Consider the following 18,855-nt stretch of genomic DNA (forward strand, 5'->3'; position numbering starts at 1 on the left):
TGACCAACGCCTCCTTTCTTTGGCACAACTCCGTTGGTCAAACTATTAGTATTCAACCAACCATTCATTAAGTGTCTCGAGTAGAATTTGGCCCATCCGAAGGTCTCCTTTCACAAAATCTTATTTTATGTTTTTTCTACAGGAAGGAATGGGATTTCAACTAGAAGATGGGTCCCCTATATCAGTATTGACATTACCCATTTGACAAAGAGCAAAGGGATATCATCTCTAGGTACCCAAGAATTTTACAAATTTGTAGTTTCTATATTGGTTTTGATTTTGAAGTGAGGATGATATCATTGAAAATGTAGAAATTAAGAAAAATAACAAATGATAAGCTCTTCAAATTTACAAAATTCAAGATAAATACAAGGCAGCCACTTCTCATTCCGTCATCTGTAAATCACACATACTTGTGTATGCAAATGAAGAAGAAACAATCATTTTCTGAGACTTTCCTTTACCTCCTTTGGAAGTTAAGGAACTTAATGCCATAGGCAAAGACGAACAAGAAGAGGAGGACCCAACCAATATGAGCCAACGCAACCGCTCCCAGGAAATCATATTCAAAGCCTAAAGCCTCCTTAAGATACAGCTTCACTGACTTGACACCTGCTCCAGGTACCTGAACCGGATCCTCCTTGTCGCCCACCTGAGATGTCACTAGTCCGTAGATGGTCCAAGAAACAGGGGAAGCCCAGTAGTACCACCTCCACCATATTGGTATTTGCTGCAGATGTACAGTTTGTTAGAATTCAATATTCTTCTACAAAAACATACTCAAATTCTTCGTAGGCATACGCACCATCCTAGGGATGAGAAAACCAGCGAAGAGATTCCAAAAGCTTAGGAAAAACGACATAACAATGGCAGCAATTTGATGGTTGGGAGTGAGTGCCACGATCATCATTCCATACAATGTGAAGTAAATAAAGCACATGAGTAGGTAGTAGTAGAACCATAAGAACTTGTCCACTCGCCAGTAGAATCCCATCATAGAGTAGAGGAGAAGACTGTAAACCAAAGTTTGGATTGCAACGTAAATTGCCTCTATGGCCACCTGCAGGGCATCCGAATACAAGATTAGTTTAAAGTTAAGCTCTACTAGAAATGTGTCTGTTTCTCATCAGTTTTCTCAAAAGGCAACCTGGGCAAATGCGTAAGGCAATGCTGAATACATCCCAGCTGCCCTTTCACGGTAGAAGACTGTTCTCTCAATTGCCACAACAGGCTGCACTGAGGAAGTGTTGGTGGCTCCAAGGAAGAAGACAGCTGAAAACATAGCTCCCAGCAGATTTATTAGATCTTGTTCCTTGTCTCTGCATACAGTAGTTGGGGTGTTGGTTCACATTTTTTGTTAATTATTAATGGAGAACAACCAAAATAATAAATTTGCAATACTTACGTCTTCTCTCCTTTGTTCCAGAAAATTACTCCAAATAGAACACCAATAATTATGGTCAAGAAGAACCGGATAGCATTATAGGGAGGATTCCTCCAATAAGACCAGTGCTGTTTCCAGAAGCAAGCCTTGCATTGACTAATAAAGCTTTGAGAGTATTTGGTGGGGAAATAAAGGTCTTTGGATCCTGGTGATGGTGTGCTCAGCTCTTTGATGAGTTCCTGATTCCTCCTGCAACAAAAAGGTGAGTGTAATAAGTCATTGGAAAAAGAATTGAGACAGAAAGATGATGTTCCAAGGAATCATAATCCACTTACTGATAGAGTTCAGATTTAGCATAAATTTCTGCAAAATCCACACCAAGTTGAGCCTCAACTGCAGCAGAGCTGATCTCCAGCATCCATGTAGCAGGATTTTGACCATCTCTGACTTTAGGAACCCCCGGGACAGCCTGCAGCAAGTTATGGATTTGATCATGACACACTCCTTATAAGTATAACAATGGAGATGGAGCAAGTTCACGGAAGATGAATAATGCTCACTTCAAAGTACTCTACAAGCTTGTGAGAATTGCGACCAAGAGCTCCAGCATAAATGATTTGTCCTCCTCTCTTCATCAGCAGTAGCTGCAGGCAAAAATGATGTTGGATTGAAGAAAGGAATGGTGACTCCATGATAATCATACCAATAAGAAGTATTAGATTCAAAACCATGAAACTGAGAAATACCTCATCGAAAGCTTCAAAGATGTCTATGCTTGGCTGGTGAATGGTGCAGACAACAGTCCGCCCTGTATCCACTGTGTTTCTAACAGTACGCATAACAACTGCGGCTGCTCTAGCATCAAGGCCTGTCGTTGGCTCATCCATGAAGAGGATGGAGGGGTTAGCAACCAATTCTACAGCTACTGTCAGCCTCTTCCTCTGTTCTGTTGAAAGCCCATGTATTCCGGGAAGGCCAACCAAAGCATCCCTCAGGGGGTGAAGCTCAACCAATTCCATTACTTCCTCAACAAACACCTATGGCACAGAAGGAACAAAAAAAAAAAAAAAAACAACTGATGAATATAGCTTATAAGAGGGTGAACTAAAAGAAAAATCATTCATTTGAAAAAAGGACATGCCTGCCTTGTTTCCTTCTTGACATCTGGAGCAAGGCGCAGCCAGGCAGAGTAAACAAGAGATTCATAAACAGTTACATTTGGAGAATGTATATCATTCTGCTCACAGTATCCACTAATACGAGCGAAAGTTGCTTGGTTTTTGGGGTAACCAGAAATACTGATACTTCCTTCAATGTATCCACCAGTTTTCCTTCCTGCTAACACATCCATCAAAGTGGTCTTTCCAGCACCACTAACACCAACTAATGCTATTTGAATACCTGGCCTGAAAGCACCACTAGCATCCCGCAGCAGTTGGAGACGATCCGCTTCAATTCCTTGGCTCTTCATTCCCTGTGATTGAATCCATAAAAAAGTTTCAAAGCTCTAGACCAAGATCATATCCTAACACATATATTAGTCTCACTGGTGTGTCTACATACTCAAAACAAGTTACTTACAGCAGGCATATCAACATAGTAATTCACATGCTCAAATGCAAGTGATAAGGGCTGGAAGGGCAACACCATTCCCCTTTTAGTAGGTGTATGATTTGCATCTTTGACAACTGATTTGGTGCTTTCTCTAGTTTTCCTTACTTCCATATCAATACCTGTTACCATAGACCTACTATCAGCTTCCAGATAAAGAAAATCTGATGTTTATGTTATTTGTAATGTACAGTATCGCTAGCCTCTTCAAGAAGTGATTAACAAGAATTTTGTGAGGGTCAGGTAAAAATCTGGTGTCTCCTAGAGAAGGAGAACCAATAGCAAGAAGCAAGTTCAGAAATTGTAGAACCATACAATAATAGTTGATGAAACATTGTTAATAGCAACATCTTCTCCTCTCTGCAAAGGGAAATTTGCAGCATGTTTCAGAAGAAATAGATCTCAAAACTTATCCTTTTTGTCCTAACATTTTGAAATCTCTCTTAATATCCACCACTTTGTTAGGCTTGAGTTTTAGGCTATCATGCTACTGGTTTTCGACATTGATAAACCACTCAGTTTATTGAAAATGAACACCATAAGGTGGCAATCACAGGGGATTTGATTCAGTGGAAAACTAGATATTGAATTATTGTTGAATGGAAACTGTATATGGACCTAATGCTTGGTTAATAAAATATATAGAAACGCTAGAAGACAAACAAACAACCAAAAACCAGAGGAGATCAAAGTAGGAAAAATCTTGAACCTTCAGACATTGGGGCAGTAGCTGAATTTCTTTCTGGGGTGGTCAGATCATGCTGTTTGTTAGAGAAAAACTGCTTCTCACTCTTTTCTTCATTTTCCTCATCAATAATGACAGATTTTGAGTCTCCCAGAGCTGCATTTGAGTTTCAGAAAATTGTCAAAACTAGAATCTTATTTAAATAATACCCAGTTCTGACTGATGGATGGTAATTCCATGACTAGAACCTTTGGAGGGAAGGAAAAAGGAAAATGGAGGTTAGTATAAGCAATAACTTACGGTCCAAATATGTCAGAGCTACAATGAAACAGATATTGAAGAGCAGAGAAAACCCCATGAGTGCACCAACACAAATCCAATACCAATAGCCATCCACAAACATGCCTCTTGCCTTGAGAAGAGCTTTTCCAACTGTGGGTTCTGGAATTCTTTGATCGATGTTGGGCTGTGCCAAAAACCGATTAGCGTATACAAAGACAGACCAAGTAATGACGGCAGAAATGCCAAAGCTTAAAACAAAGTGAGAAACAATCATTCAAAAGCTACTAGGAAACCTTACCGCACTCCATCTGTCATCAAGAAATTCATTGATGACAAGCGCATTTTGTCCATACGTCATTGGAGAAGCATAATATCCCCATATCATCCATGGTTCAATATCATCTGAGTAAGAAGGAGAAACAAATGGTTTATTACATTATCACTCATATGATATAATCACATGAAGAGTGCCCCTTGTCTCCCTTTCCACTTGAAATATGGCATCAGTGTTGCAAAAACAATCTGTTGAATTTTGACTTAGTATTTGCTGGAATTTGAATTTTGAATATTGCAGCTGGAGTCTTGCACAAAATCTGCAACATCTAGATATTTTCTTATTTTTATTTGGTCAAGATTTGGTTTCTATTTTATAGGAAGTAGTTGTTCATCATCTAGTAGCTTGATTTTCTGCTATTCTAATGTCATTTAAGTTACAAGTTCATGTATAAATTCAGCATTCTTCATCAATAAAATTAGAGTTCCAGCAGCCCAAAAATACATATTTTATATAAGTGTTTAATCCAAATACCAACAAAGTGGTATCAGAGCCATAGTTATCTTGAGGGGCCAGTGAGGTGAGTGAACCCAAACACCTTCTAAAATCATTTAGCAATGGAAGAGTCAAGTCTCACAGTTGCACCATCAATTCTTGATGGAGACAATTATGAAACTTGGGCTGTTAGAATGACAGTTCATCTACAAGCACTTGATGTTTGGGAAGCAGTGGAAGAAAATTATGAAGTTCCTCCCCTGGGAGCCAATCCAACTGTGGCTCAAATGAAGTTGCATAAAGAAAGAAGGACAAGAAAGGCTAAAGCGAAAGCTTGCTTGTTTGCTGCAGTTTCACCATCAATTTTCATCAAAATCATGAAAATTGATTCAGCTGCAGAAATTTGGGAGTATCTCAAGGAGGAATACAAAGGAGATGAAAGAATCAAGAACATGCAGGTGATGAACTTGATTCGAGAATTTGAAATGAAGAAAATGAGGGAGTCTGATGCTGTTAAAGACTATGCTGCACAACTTCTTTCAATAGCAGACAAAGTTAGGCTGCTTGGAAAAGAATTTTCCAATGAGAAGATTGTTCAAAAGATATTGGTTACACTTCCTGAGAAATATGAAGCTACAATTTCCTCTTTGGAGAATTCAAAAGATCTGTCAACTATTAGCTTGACAGAATTATTACATTCCTTGGAGGCTGTGGAACAAAGAAGACTCATGAGACAAGGAGATACTGCAGAAGGAGCATTTCAAGCAAGAATGCAGAAAAATGCAGGCCATAAAAATGGAAAGGTGAACAACAACAAGTCGTGTGGCAACAACCAGAAAAATGGAGTTTTTCCACCTTGTCCTCATTGCAAGAAGACAAATCATTCTCCACAAAAATGTTGGTGGAGACCAGATGTGAAATGCAACAAGTGTGGTAAACAAGGACATGTGGAGAGGATTTGCAAAAATCAACAGCAGGAAGAAACTAATGCAGTAGTTGACTATTGTCAGGAGGAGCAATTGTTTGCAGCAACGTGTTTTGCTAATAAAAGCACCTCTAAAAGCTGGCTTGTGGATAGTGGTTGTACAAACCACATGACAAATAATCAAGATCTCTTTAGAGAACTTGATAGAACAACTATTTCCAAAGTCAGAATTGGAAATGGTGAGTATATTCCAGTGAAGGGCAAAGGAACGGTTGCTATCGAAAGCCAAACAGGTTTGAAACTCATTTATGATGTTTTGTTTGTGCCTGACATTGACCAAAACTTACTCAGTGTTGGACAGCTCGTTGAGAAAGAATTTAAAGTTTATTTTGAAGATAGGAATTGCATTATCAAGGATGCTGAAGGCAAAGAGGTGTTCAACATAAAAATGAAGGGCAAGAGTTTTGCCTTGAATTTACTGGAAGATGAGCATACTGCTATTTTACAACAAGATAGCACAACAATGTTTTGGGACAGAAGGGTCGAGCACTTTCATCATGATGATGTGCTCTACATGAAGAAAAATCAAATAGTTGAAGGACTTCCTGACTTAGAAAAAGATCTTCCTATATGTGCTACTTGTCAATATGGGAAGCAAACTAAACTTCCCTTTCCAAAGAAAATATCCTGGAGAGCAACCCAAAAACTGCAACTGGTGCATACTGATGTTGGTGGATCTAAAAAAATGCCATCCTTGAAATGGAATGCAAACAATGTTTGGTGGATCTCAAAAAATGCCATCCTTGAAATGGAATGCAAACAATTTTGGGCTAAAACTGCAAGTAGAGCAGTATATTTTCTGAACATATTGCCAACAAAAGTGTTAAAGAAGCAGACCCCTTTCGAAGTTTGGTTTGAGTGTCTACGTGCAAGACTTGGAGTTTGCATCTACGAAGTCAAGGAGGAGTGTTGAATTTTGACTTAGTATTTGCTGGAATTTGAATTTTGAATATTGCAGCTGGAGTCTTGCACAAAATCTGCAACATCTAGATATTTTCTTATTTTTATTTGGTCAAGTTTTGGTTTCTATTTTATAGGAAGTAGTTGTTCATCATCTAGTAGCTTGATTTTCTGCTATTCTAATGTCATTTAAGTTACAAGTTCATGTATAAATTCAGCATTCTTCATCAATAAAATTAGAGTTCCAGCAGCCCAAAAATACATATTTTATATAAGTGTTTAATCCAAATACCAACACAATCAGCTCAGTGCATAGCAAAAAGACACAAAACACTGACCTTTGGCTACAATGAAACCACCCAGAACAAAAACCAGTAGCAATGTAAAGGTACCAAGAGTGTTGGCCACAATCTGTGTTCTTCCAAGTGCTGCAATGAAGCGGAAGAGAGATAGAGCCATCTGATGCACGCCAAAGAATGCCAGTAATTGACGGAAAAACCTGAACATTTTTCAAGTCTTGGGTTGTCTTAGTTCCATTTGTGAATGCTAAAACAAGAGTCAGGAAGAATGAGGTCCATTCACATACCTACTAGCAGAAGGGGCAAACCCAATAGTGTAATACGTGAGAATGATCCATATCCCTGACTCCATGAGTGACAAGGGGATCCTAAGGACCCAAATTGGTAATGCAAAAGCCCATGCCGGGTAAAACAAGAAATCCCTCTGCTTAAAAAACACTGGGAGCCTGAAAAGAGTCAATGCAAGCTCTGCCATTCCGTTAAACATTACATTTATGAGACTATAAAACAGAGCCCCATAGAATTTTACTCCATCTTGCAGTTGGCCATGCTTCATTTCTGTTCTGAAGAACACTGTCATGGCAATTACTGACATGATTGTAATCTGGGTTGTCTTGAATATGTATATAAAAGAGTTGCGCTTCATCAATAGCCACTCCCTGGCAAAGCATGCCTTGAAGAGTTCCCAGTTGGAGATTCCATACTTTTCTGTCACCAATGCTGCAGGATGGGTTCTGCTCTTATTGTAAGGGATTCCAAGGTCGTCTGAAAGCTTCTGGCCAATGTGGAAAGAGTTGAAATGTTGTGCAAACTCGGGCACTGAGATATATTTGTAAGGTTCATTGTGTCTGAACCAGTATTGTTCTTGTTCCTTTCTGGAAGTCACCTCTTGCAAGAAGTCTGCAACTCCTTTTCTTTTTGGGCATTTGAAGCCCACGCTTTCAAAGAACTCAAGGATGTTTTCACGGGGACCTTGGTACACAATCTGACCCTCACATAGTAAGATAATGGCATCAAAAAGATCATAAGTTTCAGGTGCAGGTTGGAGAAGAGAGATTATCATGGTTACTTCCATGATATGAACCATCTGCCTCATAAACTTGACAATCTGAAAAGTGGTGGAACTGTCCAGACCAGTTGATATTTCATCCATGAAAAGAGCCTTTGCTGGTCCAACCAACATTTCTCCTGCATTCAGTTTCATCAGTCATATTAGGCTTTTGTGGAATATTAAAAATCTTAAGAACAAGGATTCCTCAGAAAGCAGACAATTCATAATTGATCAGTAGCTCAATTCAAATTGAAGGCAAATGCTTTACCACTAAGTTGAAAGAAACAATTGATATAGGACATAATCAATGGAAATGGGGCACATACCGGTAGTAACACGCTTCTTTTCTCCACCAGAAATGCCCCTTCTCATATCATCTCCCAACACAATGTCAGCGCAGATGTCTAATCCCAGCATCTGTTACACAGACAATGTCAAAGAGCGTAAAGCTTGGGAATGTAACTAATAGGCCAGGCACCAAATGGAAATGGAGGTGCAAACCTTGAGCACATAATCTGTAACCAAACTAGTTTCTTGGCCTGCCATTGCTGTTGCTTTCATGAATGCATCTATCTCAGGATCTGGCTTAATTGCAGATTCTTTTTCTCGTCTTGACAATTCTGCTAGTAGTTCATATCTGGTTCCAACTCCCAAACATCGTCCTGAGAAGTCCAACGTTTCCCTAACTGTCATCTCACCATGGTGCAGATCATGCTGGCTAATGTAAGCACATGTTCTCTGAGGAACAAACTCTGATAATTCATGACCACAGTATGTGATTTTTCCTTCCATCTGTCCATAAACACCGCACACAACAGATCAATGAGTTCAGGAATCGGGGACTATCACCATCACTAAATAATTCAGAATTAAGGAACAGTCCGAGGACATGGGCTAAAACTAGGGAAGGAAATAACGATGACACAGTGAAGGATCGAATTGGATAAAAATATTTGTCAGAATGTAAGTTGGGGGGACAGCATACCCTTAGATCTTTGTCCATCTTCCCAGCAAGCGCCTGCAGCAGGGTAGTTTTCCCTGAGGCTGGAGGTCCCAGAAGCAGGGTCATTCTGCAAAACACAGAAGCTAATCAAGAAACCAGCAAAGAAAGAAAGTGTACTTAATGGGAAATTTTTTTGTTATCCTATTGAATTTTCCCAGAATATGTATCAATCAAATTATCTAAAGACATCATTCAGGAGATTTGTGTTATGGGTAACATGATTGATTGAATGGTACTTCCAAAAATGGAATACATTTACCTTGATGGTTTCACGATCCCACTCACATCTTTTAGTATCTTGACTACCCTTTTCTTGGATGAGGAAAGCCTAATCAGTCCAAGTATTCCCTGTTCATGACAATAAATAAACACAATCATACTTCATTTATCTCTACAACAGTCTTCTCAATTGAAGCAAACATCTCCCAAAAACATTATCAGGAGATTGAAGTCATTCATTATAATTTGCTGAAAGGGAAAATCAAGAATCACCATCGAAAACAGAAGAAGAAAAACAAAGGGACAAACAGAACAAACTACCTCTATGAAGTTCATGGTAGAATTGAGCAGAGTAGGAAGTGCTCTGGTTCCAACATATGCGTCTCCTTCCACTGATAAATGCTCAAACCGGACTTCGATTTTTGGTATCTCAACCCCAACCCTGTTGAGCAAACAGATGTTATGTTTCATAAAACTTTTCTGGTAACAAATTCAACCGGGGCAAAGCCAAAAGCAAAAAAACACATGACCAACAGGGTGAACTTCATGGGAAGAAAGAGAGAAGAGTGACCTATCAGTCCTTTCCCTGAGCCTGAGAAGGAACTTCTCATTATCTTCTTCAACAACCTTAAGTATACTCTCTATGAGATGCTTCCTCTCCTGCATACCAAGATTGGTGAAGTCAACTTCTTCATGGACAACCTTCCCATCATCCAAAACTTGCTTAAGCATCCCCTTCCTCAACCGCTCAAAGGTTGGAAGCCTTTCAATGGCCGCCCACTTCAACTCTTCCTCATCATCCTCTCTCCTACTCTGAAAAACATCACCTTGTGCTGACAACACCTCAAGAATACTCGCAGAAGCCCAACTTCGCCTACTTCCAGACGCTAAACTTTTGCGCCTGCTGCTCATGGACCTTGCTAGATCATCCCCAGCCAATGCTGCAGCCATTGTCACCCACCAAAACCCCTCAGAGTAAAGACTCCAAACCCCCCTTTATAATAACCCTGGAAAGCTCAGATTCAACCGATGAGCTCAAGATGCTAGAGAAGGTGTGGATGAAATGGTGAGTAGATGAGATTGATGGGCATGGAGTGATGTAGGAGGTGATGGAGACTGGAAAGCGGTAGAGAAGTGGGCATTACTGAGTGGCAGAGGAGAGTCTTTTATGACGTACATGAAATTTTTATGTTTGATCACTTGACAGTTCGGGAGACTTGAGAGTTGGCTGGTGAGACTTTCATGCATATGGATGCAAATCTTTTTCGGCTTAATTATGGCTGGCATATAGTTTGGAGAGGGTAAGTGTGTTTTTGGTGTCTCCGTGTTAGCTTAACAACCACAATAAAAATAAAATAAAATAAAAACCTAAAATTAATTAAAATTTCACCCACCCAAGAAAAAGATAGTACATGTGTTGTTAAATGCTACTACTTTAATATTATCCTTCACTTAAAAATGTATAAAAATAACAATTATTTTGAAATCACATCATACCATTTCAAAAATAAAAATTTCCCTTACATGTAAAGGTTTTTTTAACAAAAATAAAACATTTGACCCCTCTAAAAAAACAATATAAATTTAATTTTAAAATTTTTAAAAATAAAAAGTGATGGTAACTAAATATTATTACCACGACCGAACTAAAATTAAAAAATAAAATAAAATCTTCTTTAATATTTTTCATACTTATTTTTTCTTGTTTTTTTGAATCTTTTTCTTGTTTATGCTTAGTTTTTATGATTGGTTTAACTTACCAGAGATAGTTAATGTTATCCTTAATTTACATATTGATATTTATCTATTTATTATGTATTAGTTTGAATTATAATAAAATATAGAATTTGATTTAGAGTGAAAGTTTACTATTAAAACCTACTCCCAATCGTGTAGATATTATCCGTTTTGGACCCAAAGGGGCCCTCTCAGCTTTAAAACGCGTCTAATTGGTTAAGAGGAGTCTCTACATATATAACATTAGGAACTTTCTCTTATATCCGATGTGGGACATCACAAACACTTCTTATGCAAACACAACGTTTGTAACGACCCGCTCCCAACTATGTAGATATTATTCGCTTTGAACCCAAAGGGGCTCTCACGACTTTAAAACGTGTTTACAGGGTTAAGAAAAGTTCATGCTTATATAGTGCTATGAACTTTCTCCCCTATTCGATGTGGGATGTCATAAACATCCCCCTATGCAGACACAACGTCCTTGTTGTGTCCTACGAGATTGTGGGGCCAAACAAACACCCTTACGGGACTAAACAAACCCCACACCGAGGTCGGGGATCAGCTTTGATACCATTTGTAATGACCCGCTTCCAATCGTGTAGATATTGTCTGCTTTGGACCCAAAGGGGCCCTCACGGCTTTAAAACTCGTCTACAGGGTTAAGAGAAGTCCATACTTATATAGTGCAGGGAACTTTCTCCCTTATCCGATGTGGGATGTCACAAAATTTTTGTAATGGCCCGCTCCTAACCGTGTAGATATTGTCCACTTTGGACCTAAAGGGACCTTCACGGCTTTAAAACGCGTCTATAGGGTTAAGAGAAGTCCATACTTATATAGTGCAAGAAATTTTCTCCCATATCCGATGTGAGATGTCATAAACACCCCCCATGCAGACACAACGTCCTCGTTGTGTCCCACGAGATTGTGGGGCCAAACAAACACCCTTACGGGACCAAACAAACCTCACACCAAGGTTGGGGATTGGCTCTAATACCATTTGTAATGGCCCGCTCCCAACCCTGTAGATATTATCCGTTTTGGACCCAAAGAGGCCCTCACGGCTTTAAAACGCGTCTACAAGGTTAAGAGAAGTTCATACTTATATAGCGCAAGAAACTTTTTCCCCTATCCGATGTGGGATGTCACAAACACCCCCCATGCAGACACAATGTCTTCGTTGTATCCCATGGGATTGTGGGGCCAAACAAACACCTTTACGGGACCAAACAAATCCTACACCGAGGTCGAAAATCGGCTCTGATACCATTTGTAATGGTCTGCTCCTAACCGTGTAGATATTATCCGCTTTGGACCCAAAGGGGCCTTCACGGCTTTAAAACGCCTCTATAGGGTTAAGAGAAGTCCATACTTATATAGCGCCATGAACTTTTTCCCTTATCCGATGTGGGATGTCACAAACACCCCCCTATGCAGACACAACGTCTTCGTTGTGTCCCGCGGGATTGTGGGGCCAAACAAACACCCTTATGGGACCAAAAAATCCCCACATCGAGGTCTGAGATCGGCACTGATACCATTTGTAACGATCTGCACCCAACTGTGTAGATATTGTCCACTTTGGGTCCAAAGCAGACAATATCTACACGGTTGGGAACAGATCGTTACATTGAATTGTAGTAGAACCCAAATATATTTATATATAAATACTTAGCATCATTAATGAGAATAGTATGTCATATTTTCTTTATCTATATGATATCAAAGCCTTGAATTCTAAACCCTAATTCAACTTAGAGCAAATTTAGGGTGCAAGGCTCAGGCCCTACATGCCTCCCCCTACCCTTACCGCAAATCGTAGTGACCTTGCTATGCCTATGTATTGAATGTAGTATTTTGAAATACATTTTCATAGCCAAGAACTCCAATTTTTCTTAGTTCAAACCTACTAGAAGTTTCTTCTCCTTTGCTTCCACTTGGTTCCTTTATTTAACATATATTTTTTTTATTCCCTTCAACTCTACCTTTCTCTCTTTCTTTAAAACCTTCATCAAAGATATATTTTCTTTATTTATATAACTAAATCATAAAAAAAAAAATACTTGTTAAGTTTTTATTAACTAATATTTTTACCTGGAAGTAGGAATATAATGTGAATCGATCAAAGTTTAACCATTAAGTTGCAAGTGTTTAATGATTTATTATAAGTTTTAAGTGAAAGACTTTACTTTCGAAGATAGTCCATTATTTGAAAAAGAAAAAAAGCTAAGATATTGATTTTGTATCTATGAAAATTTTGGATACCCGAATATAATGCTACCAATAATTGTACTAATGCACATATGTCTCTCTCCCATCAATCGGTACTAGTTAAAGTAATGGAAATTCCCATATTTGTTTGATGAGAAATTCGAAAGAAAAAATATATATAATATAAATAAAATATAAATAAAATATAAATATAAATTAAGAATAAGCATCCCCTGTAGATAAATAAATCTTTTTTTTTTTTTTTATTGGATCCGTCGGGACTGACGGGGCTCGAACCCGCAGCTTCCATACCCGATTCATAACTAGAAAGTTTCTCTGGTCCTTTACTAATCGGAGCTAAAACTCTGGAAAATTTTAATGTCCACTTTTGAAAGCATATAGAATTCTAAGTTTTTTGAATGTAAGTATAAAAAATGAAGTAAGGTATAAATAAATAAGATTAAGTTGTAAGACAATGAGATCTAAAGACGTTAAACAAAAATGATTGAATTCTTTAAAATAATTTTAAATGTTTTTTCTTTAAAATGACTAAAATTATTGAAAATTTATAATTATTTTTCTTTTAATTTTTTTAATTCTTTTATTTTTTATATATCTAAAATCTAAAACTTTTTTCAATGTTCTTAATACCATGTTGTTTAATTTGATACATTTTTATAATTAATATTTAAAATTATTTAATTTTTTTAATAATAATATAAAATACTATTAATTAGCTTACAATTTATAAATGATAACTATAACATTTTTCTTGGATCCCTCTTAACAAAAGTCTCTGGCTCGGCCATTGGTTCACGAGTCTCCCAATTTCTATCCAACTTTTATCTTATTATTTTGTATTTTAATTTTATTATTTATATGGGAGTTTTATATATTTCTTAGTATATACTTAGAATAGATTAATTTAGAAAGTTGGTATGTGGCCCAGAAGAGAGGCAATTTGGACGGCCAACGTGGCATAAATGCGTCAACTTGACTGACAAATCACATTAAACCCTTAATGCCCATGCCTTCCCAACTGCCTCCTGCTCTGATTGATATTGAGTGGAAGTAAATGCTCTATTAATATCCCCTTCTATGATTTTGACTTTCATTCATTACACCCCACATTTCTCAATCCAACAAATGTCGACATGACAGAAGTAGAGAAAATTAAAATCTTCATCTAAACATCATGTACGGGGAATAAATTCCCTAATTAAAATTTCTTGACCCCAATTATTCACGGATTTTTTAAATAAAAATGTTATTTTAAAAAATATTATTAAAATATAGTTGCAAAAATATGATGCTTTTTAACATATTTTTTTATTTATATCCTAAATTTATCTTTTCAAAATATCAATTCACTTTTTAAAAAATGATTTTATTTTTTGTACTGTAAGGATCAGTCATATTTTTACCTTAGAACATTTTATATTGAATTGGACTTTTCAAAAAATGAAAAGACGAGTTCTACTTGTAATTAAAAAGTGTTGCAAATTTAAAATCATTTTTTATATTACGGTTATTTAAAAAATGCACTACTCTTGTAGAAATCTCAATTATTCACCTCATCAAACAATTTTGAAAAAAAAATGTCATGTTTAAATCTAGTTTTTATTTTTAAGATCAGGCAAGAACCTAATGTTTTAAAAGCCTAACTAATTAAAAAAACAAACCATATATTATAAATGGAGTTTTTTGAATTAGTTTTTAAAAAGATGTGGTGAATAAGTAACCTTAGAATCCATTTTTGGTAGTGATTTTAGAATACTTTTTTAACACAAAAAGTGTTTTTGAAAACAAATTAGATGGTTTAAAATTTTGTAAAATCACTTATATCATTAAAAAAATCATTTATAACATTTTCTAGAAAAACAATTGATAAATGATTTTTCTAAAAACATTTCTAGGTAGAAACATTGCGAAATACAGTATTAATTTATTACTTTTTTTTAAATCTTTATAAAATGAATGAAGAAACTTTTCAAGCAAACAAATTAATACAAATATTATTAATATAAAATAAGTTGGAAAAAAAAGGGAAAAATCGATGCATCAAATTTCGTTTGATTTGTAATCTTTTCGTCCAATGAGCAATCATCTTTCATTTCTCATTTATATATAAATATATATATTTTTAAATTTTTTCAAAACAAATGAATTCCAATGGGAAACTTATGCATTAGATTCTTTAATGAGCTTATTAACTTTTAGAAATGATTTGAAATCTAGAGCAGTGTAAAATCCTATAAATAATTGAGGAGTATATGCATGTGTGACAAAAAAGTTAATTTATTTACATAAATTAGCGTTCTCCCTCTTTCTCCTTTTGTTTGAGATTCAACGAAGTCAACAAGTACATATGTTGACTAATCAGCTTTGGTCATGATCAATACACGAAATAACCTCGCAATTTCCTTGTATTTATGTTTCTGTGAAGTCCAAATTCATTTATTACTCAAAGCATTAATTTCAGAAAATAATAAATAATATTTGTTTTTTAAGAATTTTTCTATTCCATTGAAAAGCCGATTTTTCAATATAATATAAAAATATGGTAATGCAAGAAATATTGTTTGATCCTATTTCTTTGAACCTGTGTTGTTTTTATTTTTCATATCAAAAACTCAAATCTTAAGTTAGACATTGTATTGAAGGGGCAACATAAAATCTTTATTATTCACCTCAACTAAGTGTTATTTTTTATTTTTTATTTTTTATTCTTTTATTTCCCAATTTGCAGATCTAAGAGGTTGGATTTGAAACTATTGGGTAAGACATAATCTTGGTTTTGTTAAAAAAAATAAAAATAAATAAAGAATAAGAAATAAAGATTAAAAAAACGCATGAGAATCCAATTGAGAAAGTAAGAATTTTCATTTTCTAAAGCCCGCATGCAATTTGGGGTGCTTGAATGAACTTGATATTGAATTTCATTTCCAACAAAGGAATTTAGGTTCATTTGGAAAAAAAAAAAATCATAAAGAATATGAAAAATAAAACAAATTATTATGGGGATAAATTATTGTCATAAAAAAAATAAAGAATTGAGGTAAGAAATTCAGAGAAAGTGAACTCATGAAAGTATAAATTTCCAATAACCTTTATTTAAGGTTATAATCGTAATGAGTACAATAAATTATTCTCTAGATTTATTACAACGGATAAATTGGTATTAAAAAACAATAGGGATACTATAGAAAACATAGATCTTGAGAATAAAACTACATACTTTGATTCAGATGTTCCTGGATCGATTTCGGTTGATATAGATAACTCCAAAGTAGTAATGAATCTCATAAACACCATGATCTTCAGTCCGATGACTCTTCCTTGTGTTGATGATGGAGATCTCAAGGGTGGAGGTTAGGGTTCTCTCTTTAGATTGAAGGGGAGAAAGACAAGACATAAAAACCTTTACCCCTAAAGGGGTATTTGTAGGTTTCTTACTAGGCTTAAGTGCCTTAAGCCCACCATGGACTTGGGTTACTTAATCTAGCCTAAAAAAGGTTGCTAATTGATTAATTAACCATACAATACCCTAATCAATCAATTAACCCAGTCCAAAGATACTACTCACTTATCCTTGTGCAATCTTATGTAATTACCAAAATACCCTTATACATAAAGTGAACTAAAAACACATTCAATCCTTATAAACCGCGTCATCAAGGAATATGAGCTTAGAAAGGGGGCCATTGAGACCCATAGGAGTACTAGCTCCCTTACAATTAAATTTTGAAATTGACTCAATATCCTACTATAGAGAGTCAACTACACTCCAGTACCCTATCTATATTACAACGAGACACCAAGTACTCTAGTTCATGACTTACTATCCATTACATACAGGCTCCCTATGAACTAGTCCATAATCTAACAAGGTAGTGTTATCACTTATTAAGATTACCTATCAAATCTTTTAGTTATAGATCTCACTTATTCTATGATCAAATGATATACTCTAACTTTAAGGAGCATATGTCAAATTCCATTAAAGGAATTATTATGTCCACAAATTTCAAGATCATTGGCATTTGGATCACCCAATGGGATACACTATTTCAATCCCATGAGAAATCATGGTGCCTCTATTGAGAATACCTGTTGCCACTAGCCTCCATCAAGAGTGATCCAATCCATAGGGATATATAACCACTTTAGGGTTTTACCTATAGGTCAAAGCCTCTTGTTGATTTTGGCATAGACTCAATATCCTCTCAAGGTTGAAAGTTCATGTAATACAATAGCTTGGTGAATTAAGACAATTGGTAGTCTTACCATGATTCACCCTAAGTTTTGTTCAGTGTGCATTAGATACACTAGTGCACTCACCATGGGAAACTCATCTCGACAGTTAAGACAAGTCATCCCTCAAATTAGGAGGTAGTGCACTACGATCTCTACTAGATTACCCAAATCCATGAACCAATTGTGGACAACTTATCTACTTACAAAGAACCCATGACTTGTATATTCTGTGCAACTCCTAATGCACCTAAGTCATGTATAATGTAAGAGACATAAACTGAATACTCAAATCAATGTCAATACACCAAAAGGATAGCAAGATGATAGCTAAGTTTAACTTTGTTACACTATATCTTGGTTTCAAGGGCTCAATCCCAACAAACTCCCACTAGTCCTAAAAACAAACTAGGCAACGTAGAAAAAATTATGCTTCATAGTCTCATCACCTCTCAATACTATATCACAATAAGGTAACACTTTTTCTTTATGTGTTTTCTCTTTTAATGGTACTTTAGTTCTTTAGACCATGCCACTGTCCCATTGTTATCACATATCAGGATCCTAGACAATATAGCTAAGGGAACTAGCCATAAGCCAAAAGGCTTCCTTTGTTGCTATAGAAATAACAAAAAACCATTTAAAGTATACACATACTTAGAGGTAGACATACGAGAGTTCCTATCAAATTGAAGTTCAATTTCTCGGTAAGAAAGGAGTACCAACTCATCGCAAAGACTCACAAACATATAAGCCTTTATTCTTTAAAGATACTAGAGTATATGTTTGACATCTGCCCAAATCTCTAATAAGGAAATTGACCAATATCCACTCATTATTCCTATAACAAAACAAATATCTGGTCTAACACATAGTATTGCATACTTAAGGCTACCCATTACAAAGGCATTGAATATCGCCTTAATGCTATCTTTCTCCATAGATATCCAAGGACATTGATCCTAAGAAAGACAACTCCAAATCTAAAGAGTAATAAACATTCCTAGAGTTTTGCTTCATGTACTTGACCAAACGCTTATCTATGTAGGTGACATGACACATTTTTCCTACTCTTGCAGTCTTAAAAGACCTTAGCCCCAAGGATATATTGCGTCTTCCTCTAAATTTTCATCTAGAACTGAGTAAACTACTAGATCTTAATTGATGACAATATTTCTATATCATATCCAATGAGTATATTGTTATCTACCTACAAGATCTTAGAGTATCACCACTCTTCCTTGTACCTTCTTATACACACAAGACCCTTTGTTATGAAAATGTTTAGTTGTTGTATCTTACAAACGAGACACACTGCAATAGATATGAGTAATCTAATGGATTTGAGTATGACCACTGTTAAAAAGGTTTCCCATAGTTGAAAGAAAGTTTCAAACTATAACCTTTTGCTATAGTCTTAACCACATAAAACTCAAGCTTTCCATCTACTTCTGTGTTCCTC

At 36.1% G+C, this 18,855-nt stretch overlaps 1 protein-coding gene across 1 annotated transcript; it reads right to left on the reverse strand.

Moving 5' to 3' along the window:
* Positions 1–314: 314 nt before the first annotated feature.
* Positions 315–10,386, reverse strand: LOC100253970 (pleiotropic drug resistance protein 2). Its single transcript, XM_010660428.3, has 20 exons — positions 9,760–10,386; positions 9,510–9,630; positions 9,229–9,317; positions 8,952–9,036; positions 8,468–8,758; positions 8,293–8,383; positions 7,203–8,103; positions 6,955–7,115; positions 4,261–4,364; positions 3,981–4,146; positions 3,705–3,836; positions 2,966–3,117; positions 2,526–2,858; positions 2,131–2,421; positions 1,945–2,028; positions 1,720–1,853; positions 1,406–1,633; positions 1,148–1,319; positions 806–1,060; positions 315–730 (listed from the first exon to the last, which is right to left on the reverse strand). Exons 1-20 carry the CDS (start codon positions 10,137–10,139, stop codon positions 461–463), a joined length of 4,440 nt encoding a protein of 1,479 aa, XP_010658730.1. The 5' UTR covers positions 10,140–10,386; the 3' UTR covers positions 315–460.
* Between the last annotated feature and the right edge of the window lie 8,469 nt (positions 10,387–18,855).

The sequence above is a fragment of the Vitis vinifera genome, chromosome 13, assembly GCF_030704535.1.
Source record: "Vitis vinifera cultivar Pinot Noir 40024 chromosome 13, ASM3070453v1".
Taxonomy (NCBI): Eukaryota; Viridiplantae; Streptophyta; class Magnoliopsida; order Vitales; family Vitaceae; genus Vitis; species Vitis vinifera.

Coding starts and splice junctions, on each gene's coding strand:
- LOC100253970 (XM_010660428.3), bottom strand. CDS start 10,139: ATGGCTGCAGCATTGGCTGGGGATGATCTAGCAAGGTCCATGAGCAGC. Junction 3,118..3,704: donor TACTGCCCCAATGTCTGAAG/GTTCAAGATTTT, acceptor CTATGGTAACAG/GTATTGATATGGAAGTAAGG. Junction 1,061..1,147: donor TGCCTTACGCATTTGCCCAG/GTTGCCTTTTGA, acceptor GATGCCCTGCAG/GTGGCCATAGAGGCAATTTA.